At 41.0% G+C, this 8,425-nt stretch overlaps 1 protein-coding gene across 1 annotated transcript; it reads left to right on the forward strand.

Annotated features, from left to right (window-relative positions):
* Nucleotides 1-3,015: 3,015 nt before the first annotated feature.
* Nucleotides 3,016-6,017, forward strand: nanp (N-acetylneuraminic acid phosphatase). The gene is made up of 2 exons (XM_061040749.1): nt 3,016-3,169; nt 4,907-6,017. The coding sequence occupies exons 1-2, from the start codon at nt 3,080-3,082 to the stop codon at nt 5,546-5,548; spliced, it is 732 nt and encodes a 243-aa protein (XP_060896732.1). The 5' UTR covers nt 3,016-3,079; the 3' UTR covers nt 5,549-6,017.
* The last annotated feature ends 2,408 nt before the right edge of the window (nt 6,018-8,425 follow it).

The raw sequence follows: 8,425 nt of genomic DNA on the forward strand, positions 1-8,425 counted from the left end.
ACTGCATCTTATCTGTGTCGATGCCTGTGGTGTTTATTTGTACAAAACAAACTGCAGCAATTTTAAATTCTGAGAAAAATGAGACCACTGTGGGGTATGAAGGTATGGCTTATCCAGGCAACACTCAGTTTCTTCATCACTGTGGAAGTGTGACACTCTCGATGCTGCTGTCTTATTTTTATTTCTTTGTTTATGTGTCAGACACCAGGGTAAGGTGTGTACATGCCACAGTTTTATTGGATAGAGCAGTTGAAGAGAAACAGGAAATGCAGCAAAGGGTTGGATTTGAATCCGACAGGAACAAAAAAATTAGATCTATGATTATTAGTTTTCATGTAGTCTTTCACATTTTTTAAAATCTGTTAAGATAATAAAAATCTTTTCGTGTGGGCCAGACTTAACTCGAAGAAAGTCAGGCTGTGCCAGACTTTCTTTGTAGTTTACCCCTCATGTCATGTTGGTAAACTGATGGCTCTGTTCTTTTGAAAAACCTGACCCTAATTACAAACCAGGAGCATCTGAAATCCTCTGAACCCCACCTGTGCTTTACACCTGTCCCATCCAGGCAGCATAGACACACACACACACACACACACACACACACACACACACACACACACACACACACACACACACACACTGACCCCAACAAACACCACAGAGGGAGTGTCAGAAGAACATGAGAGGTGATGGTAAAGTCTATATATCAGCAGAACAAATACACTCAGGTGTTCTCCTCCTGCTGTTTAAAGGCTGTGAGGTGTCTGCAGGAGTGACACCCTTAATAACGGACCTCTGCGGGGGTTCGTGCCCGCCTGAGAGATAGCGTGTGACTGTGTGCATGCTGGCCACCCACACAGATGAAAGAGGAACAAAACGTTGTGCCTCTCCGGTCCTTCAGAGGCCGCCTGCTGCTGCTCGGCTCTCTGAAGAGTCACACACACACACACACACACACACATACACACACACACACACACACACACACACACACACACATACACACATACACACACATACACACACACATACACACACATACACACACATACACACACACACACTGTTAGGGAAGTCATTTGCTCCTTTTTCATCTTCAGAGGGGAAATTCCACCTTCACACTTGAACTTCAATCCCCACACATTGACTGTTTGTCTTTCTTTTCCTTCTTTAAGGTTCAGGGTGATAAAAAAAGAAGAAGGTTTGAAGATCCTTTGCTGCACGTCTGTCATTTTTAACAAGATTATTCCTCCTTTGCATGCAAGCACAGATGCCGTTTGTTCTTGTAATAGCTTTTCCTCACACAATATTTCTTGATTTATAGTTTATCTTTCTGGTCTGAGGTATTTTAAATAATTAGGTGAGGCTCCTCATAAAGACAAAGGCACCTGAGCTGCAGTCTCAGGTAATGTGAGGGAGGATTGTTGTGATTCCTGCGGGCGCAGCAGGTCTGCACACTGTTGCGTGTGAACCTCTGGCCCGCTGCCAGCTGACAGAGCCAGTTAAAGGACAGGTTGCATAAGAATTGTGGTATGTTTTGATTTTCAAAGAGTGTGTGTCACGGAATCAGTGTTTAAATTGGCAATATGCATGGTCAAGAGTCACGTAGAGCGTTTCAAATGACAAGTGATGACTGTGATTGTTTCCTGCTTTTTGATTTTCAAAATAATTCTGCTGTGAAATACGAGCTCCGAGCACAGTTTGGCATCAACAAATGGAAAAACTTACCGACGGTGAAATAAGATGTTTACTGTGTGAAAGAAATAGAATAAAGACAAATGACTTGATTTGATTTTTTTTTCTAATAGAAATTAAAAAAAAAAAGACTTAAAGAGAGTTTTAGTGAGTCATGCCTCTATTGTCATTTACCTTTTTTTTTTTTTTTTTTAACTTTTTTTGTATTTTAAAATGTTCAATATTTCTTATACTGTTCATAAATTATGAATGAAGAGAAAAATTATTATTCCATTTTATTCACCGCAATAAAATTACATTTTGATGTAGGCACAAACTGATCAAATGTGACAAATCATAATATCTGTTTTAACATTTTTCTTTATCTTTCTGCATTTGAATAATTCATCATTTTCAAACTGTAAGACTGATTGAAAACGTTTACAGGACATTATACAAAAAAGTTATTTGTGTTAAACAAATAAGAGAACACTAATGGGACACTAATGCAAAAATGTTTTTAATACATGAATGTATTTTTAAGGAGATGTTCGCACATGAACTTTGAGAAACAAGAGACAAAGATTCAGAGGGAGTGAAACGTTGTGATTTTTCTAATCAATTAGTGATTCTTAGCAAGAGTAGTGTGAGGGACTTTTTATTTTGAAGTAGACCTAATTCATGTGTTGTAAGTAAAAATTATAAACATATTTAAATACATTAATAAATGCATTAAAATGTAAAAATATATTAAATACATATTTCAATACAGGACATTTTACATGTTTTCAATTACTAAAAAGAGATATAAAAATATGGGAAATAAGCAAAGACACAAATCAAGACAACTTTATGTTAATATGAGTTAATATAAAGACTTAATAGTATATTATTTTATTAACATATATGTGTATTTGGGGGTTAGGGTTTGTAATCAGACTTGTAGGGTGACCCTAACCCTAAAACTATTATGCTGTTTAGAATTTAGCTTATTTCAAACAGTTGTATTTATACAACTTCTTCTGTCTGCTGCCCTCTTGGCCAGGTCACCCGTGTGAAAGAAATCTTGATCTCAATGGGTTAATTACCTGGTTAAAAAAAGGTTAAATAAATACAAATAAGCTTCTGTTTGTAAAGAAGCCTAAATGAGTTCATATCCTTGAAATTAAACTTTTAAAGGTTGAAATGATTTAATGGATCTCTTTTCATTACATTATGAATACATTTATTTAATCATCGTTACTGAAGCAACTTCAAATATTTCTAAATTCTGATTCTTTGGCGCCCTCTAGAGGGACAAGCTCGCTAGCGCTATTTTAAGAACTCATACTCCCATCATGCATCTCACCCGGATGTACTTCCGCAATGAAACGAGCGGTGTGTTTATGAATGGTGTAGAGCAGAAATGGACGGTAAAGGTGTGAAGGCGGTTCTGTTTGATCTGGACAACACGCTGATAGAGACGAGCCGGGCAGGTAAAGAGGCGCTGCGACAGGTGAGACTGAACAGGTTTACAGGTTTACAGGTTTGGTTCAGGTCTTATTGACTCTTTGAGGGGGCGGGGGACTACTTTTAATTTACGTAATTGTATTAAGTGTATTTATTCATAAATAGATGTCATTACCTGTACACTGGACACGAATACTGAGCTTTATCAAAAACTACACCGCTGGTTCAGCGCCTTCAAAGTTTCACGCTTCCGGGTTTACTTCCGGGGTGTTTGACTCAGTGTTGCCAGACCTGCAGGATAAATAAGCAACAAGGTGAGCTGCAAGGAAGGAGAGATGTTTTCCAAAGCCATATGAAAGGTCTTTGTGGGGATATTTGGTAAAAAAGAAGAAAAAGCAATAACTACAGGGAAATGTGTATTTGAGGTTCAAGTAAAATAAAATAAAATAATAATGATAATAAGAAAACAGGGAAGGAAAGAATCAACAAATTATCTGATTCTGTTGTACAGAATATAAACATGAAAAAATATGAAAGACGTACAAAATATAAAGTATAGAAATGTGTTCATGATATTTAAATTACTAATATAGAAAACAATGTATTTAAAGAAACAGGAACAGAATAATTCATATAAGCAGTGAGAGCAACTTTGCATCCAGTGCGCACGGTTAAATTACTGCACAGGACTGTAAATGTGGATTATTGAAAAGTGAACTGTTTAGTTATTATAACACAGAAACAATGACAGAAAAACCATTTCTACAATTAAAAACAGGAGAGACATAATTTACTACATAAGTGACTCTCAAATAATAAGAATATTGTGAAAAGTTAATTTTTCCCCCCTTAATTAAATTCAAAAGGTGAAACTTTCTTATATATATTTCATAAAATATTTAAATTTAATCTCAATGATTAAGGCTTACATGTCATGAAAATCAAAAAATCAAGTATCTCAAAATATTAAAATACATCAGAAGACCAATAAAAAAAAACATTTATAAAACAGATAGATGGAGCCTTCTGAGAAGCGTGTTCATGTATACCAGTACTTGGGGGCTCATTCTGAATGAATTACTGCATCACTGCAGCGTGGTACAGAGACAACCAGCCGGCACTGCTGATTGGTTATGATGCTGAGGTTACTTTGATAGCGGTCTTCATCTCGTCTGTATTGTGTCTGGTGTCTCTCCTCTTCCTCTTGATGACACTCCATACATGCTCTAAGTGATCCAGGTCAGAGGAGGTCGCTGGCCAATCAAACACAGTATTATGGTCAGCTAACCAGTTACTGGTAGTTTTGTCTCTGTGGGGAGGTGGAAAGGGGAATCAGCATCTCCATAAAGCTTGTCTGCAGACAGAAGTATGAGAACACGGCTGCGTTGACTCTGGACTTGATGAAACACAGTGGACCATCACCAGCAGAAGACATGGCACCCCACATCACTCACTTTTGAAACTTCACACTGGACGTCAAGCCGTTGGATTCTGTTGCTCTCCACTCTTCCCTCCAGACTCTGGGACATTCATTTCCAAATCAAATGCAAAATTCTACTTTCTCAAGGCTGCGGTCATCTCTGATGCTTGTGCACCTTTTCCCTTCCTGTCAACTCTATTCTGTGATGCAGCACTCTGCGAACAGCCAGCCCTTTCAGCAATGACCTTCTGTGTCTCGCCCTCTTTGTGGAGGGCGTCAATGAGTGTCTTCTGGTTGTGTTTACAGAAGCAGACTGAGAGAATCAGGAAAACTAATGATGTTATCTGTTTGATTTTTTTGCAGACCAGCGACTTGTTGAAGAGCACCCTGGCCCTCGATGACACGACAATCAGCAGCATTTGTGACAAATTCAAGCAGAAGCTGTTCCAGGAGAGTTTCTCACCTTCAGCTGCCGGGTCCATCGATGAGGTCCGTGCAGGTCACTGGGAGGAGAGCATCCAGGAGGCTGTCGGCAGCTGTTCCTCGCCCTCTCTGCCAGCTCAGTGCTACCACCTGTGGAAGAAGAGCCGCCTGCAGGCTCTCCGTCTGTCCCCTGAAATCTGCGACCTCCTGAAACAGCTGCGGCGCAGGTACAAGCTGCTGCTGCTGACCAACGGGGAAACCCAGACGCAGAGGGAGAAGGTGGAGGCGGTCGGCTGCGAGGAGTTCTTCGATGCTATCGTAATCGGGGGAGAATACGCAGAGCAGAAACCGTTCGTGTCCATCTTCACTCTGTGTTTTAACATGCTGCAGGTGGAGGCTCAGGACTGTGTTATGGTGGGAGACTCTCTGGACACGGACATCCAGGGGGGCTTCAACGCAGGAGTGAGGGCTACAGTCTGGATCAGCAAAGCAGGAAGTATTGTACCAGACGGGTCAGTGAAACCAGACTACACCATCCCTACAGTGCTGGACCTGCCAGATATTCTGGATCAGCTCAAGTGAGGACAAGTGGACGAGGAGAACTGGCATTTTGAGTGTAGATTTTTTAATTATTGGAATGTTTAAAAGATAAATGTCATCATGAAATTTGACTTTTTTGTACGATCTGCACTGTACGAATAATTTTGAGATACTGGCATTTAACTTGAATGATGTTAATTGTTTTTAAAGCTTCTAAAACACTACAAGAGACGGTCTTTAAGGCAAAAAGGAATACTGATATTATAAGAAATGTTTGTATTTTATTTCATGTTTATTGGTAAAGGGATGAGTATAGTGCAAGTCAACCATCACCACACACTACAGCATTTGAAGCCTACGCTAATTTGCCATGCCCGTCCCTACATGGGCCTTTAAAATAAAGACTGACCAATAATGCAGTTGATAAAGAAACATTTAGCTGTCATGAAAATCAACCTTTTCTACCAGGACATGTCCTCTGAGTTTGCACAAATAAAACTATGAAAAAGTCCTCAGAAAGCTACACTCTGTGACAAAAAGCTTCAAACGTGATTGTACTTGTAAATTAATTCTAGTAGGGACCATCTTCTTCTGCATCAAAAAAAGAATGTGTTGTTCACACACAGGATGTGAAAACAAGAGGAGAGAGAGTGTCTGTCTGGAGAGGAAAGACTACCTGAGTGAGGACTACACCGGGCCCGGGTGTAGTCCTCATCCCCCTGATTACGAGCCCACCTCGACCGGAACCTGCAACAGAAAGACAAACCACCTTTACCACCAAGTTTTCAAGCTACTGTATACTTTAACCTCACACCGTATCTAATGATAGAAATATTTTATCATTTTAACTCATCCAGACATTTCAGTTCACAGAGTTTTAATTTAAATTTAGGTCTGTTAATTACGGTCGACCTGGATCATACTGTGAAGGCAAAGAATATGAACAGTACGTAAGGGATGAAGCGGCTGTGGCTCAATTGGTAGAGTCGTCGTCTTTCAATCTGAAGGTCGATCCCCCATCTCCAGCAGCAACATGTGCGTGGTGTCCTTGTGCAAGACGCTTAACCCTGAAATGCTCCCGCTGCTTTGTTGGTGGCAGATGAATGTGTATAAATGGGATTAGTTACTTCTGATGGTCTCACTACTGGTCACACTACTCAGCAGTCTCTACCATCAGTGTGTGAATGTGTAGGTGTGACCTGCAGTGTAAAAGCACTTTGAGTAGTTAGAAGACTAGAAAAGAACTATCTCTGATGGAGAAATGCCAGACTCAGGGTTATGGTTATGGTTGATTATGCTGTTAGAATGCATTCTTACTACAGACAGTAGAGACATGTTTTGTTGTGTGCATAAGCAGGGGGTCTGTGTGGTGTTGAGGTTTCTGGTTCCAATCCCCATCAGACAGGAGCCTCTCTGTGTGGAGTTTGCATGTTCTCTCCGTGTACTCCAGCTTCCTCCAACAGTCCAAACACATGCTCGTTAGGCCCTGTGATTGACTGGTGAGCAGTTCAGCCTTTCACCCAATGACAGCTGGGAGCAGCTCCAGCCCCCCCCGCGACCCCGACTGGGAACAGCGGTGTGAATGATGGATGGATGAAGGGGGCGGCCGTGGTAAATGAAGTCTATTTGTACTTCAGATCAGACTGAAACGTTTGTTGAAATTTTAACAATCAATATCATACCAGCATAATGATAAATTGGTATTTTCAGTTATAATCTGTCATTTGCATCACTTTCTGTCTTTAATCATGAAACACATGATGCCTTCAGGTGCTGTGACTATCACCCCTGTCCTCATTATAAATGTCACATTTATCTTGATTGAAAGGTTTCAGTGATTTCTGTGACCTTCGTGATCTGGCAGCAGCTTCCTGTCCCCTCTGAGTCACTGCTGTGCTTTAAATGATAGAAGTTAAATGAGGACTTGTAATGAAACTATTTATAGCACATCATCGCTGCTCCCCCATCACGCTGCATTTTCATCATGTCTATTTATAACAACGCATTGTTGTTACCTGCCACCCTTTGTAAGGAGGGAAAACAATACTCGCTTTGGCCAGCAGATGGCATCATAGGTAAGGCATTAGTGACTTTCTTGAAGTTCTGTGTGTGTGTGTGTGTGTGTGTGTGTGTGTGTGTGTGTGTGTGTGTGTGTGTGTGTGTGTGTGTGTGTGTGTGTGTGTGTGTGTGTGTGTGTGTGTGTGTGTGTGTGTGTGTGTGTGTGTGTGTTTCCTGCTGCTAAGAAGCCCAAACAGACTCTCAGACCTCTGAAACAACAAATATCCTTGCCAAACTTCCAACTCAAAGACAACCCAGAGACACACTGATGGATGCAAAGTGTGTTTTAGCAAACAAACAAACAAACAAACGGTAAGATGTTAAAGAGGAAAATGTCTGTTCACACATGCATGCACACATAAGGAGCAGGGTACAAGAATGTGTTGAGCTGTCGGCCCTGCTGTCCTAGTTTTTGCAGCTGCCTGATGCTGGATTGTTTTTTGTTCCTGTGTGTGTGTGTGTGTGTGTGTGTGTGTGTGTGTGTGTGTGTGTGTGTGTGTGTGTGTGTGTGTGTGTGTGTGTGTGTGTGTGTGTGTGTGTGTGTGTGTGTGTGTGTGTGTGTGTGTGTGTGTGTGTGTGTGTGTGTGTGTGTGTGTGTGTGTGTGTTGCAGCCAGCAGGGCCCTTTAAGAGTTCCTGTCTAACCCGACAGAGTTCAGAGAAGACACCAAGGTAAACACGAGAGCTTCCATCACTTTGGTGGACTTTACTTTGTCGTACTGTAATTTCCCGGAGACCAACCACATGACCATAACCACCACGAGCCCTCATCTCTATAAACGGAGTCTGCTGGGGGGCCAGAAGCTTTTTGGGTTCTTCTCATTGCTTCAATACTAAAATAGGTTGAACTGACTGGTCGAATT

This window comes from Labrus mixtus, chromosome 6, assembly GCF_963584025.1.
Source record: "Labrus mixtus chromosome 6, fLabMix1.1, whole genome shotgun sequence".
Lineage (NCBI taxonomy): Eukaryota > Metazoa > Chordata > Actinopteri > Labriformes > Labridae > Labrus > Labrus mixtus.

Coding starts and splice junctions, on each gene's coding strand:
- nanp (XM_061040749.1), top strand. CDS start 3,080: ATGGACGGTAAAGGTGTGAAGGCGGTTCTGTTTGATCTGGACAACACG. Junction 3,170..4,906: donor GTAAAGAGGCGCTGCGACAG/GTGAGACTGAAC, acceptor ATTTTTTTGCAG/ACCAGCGACTTGTTGAAGAG.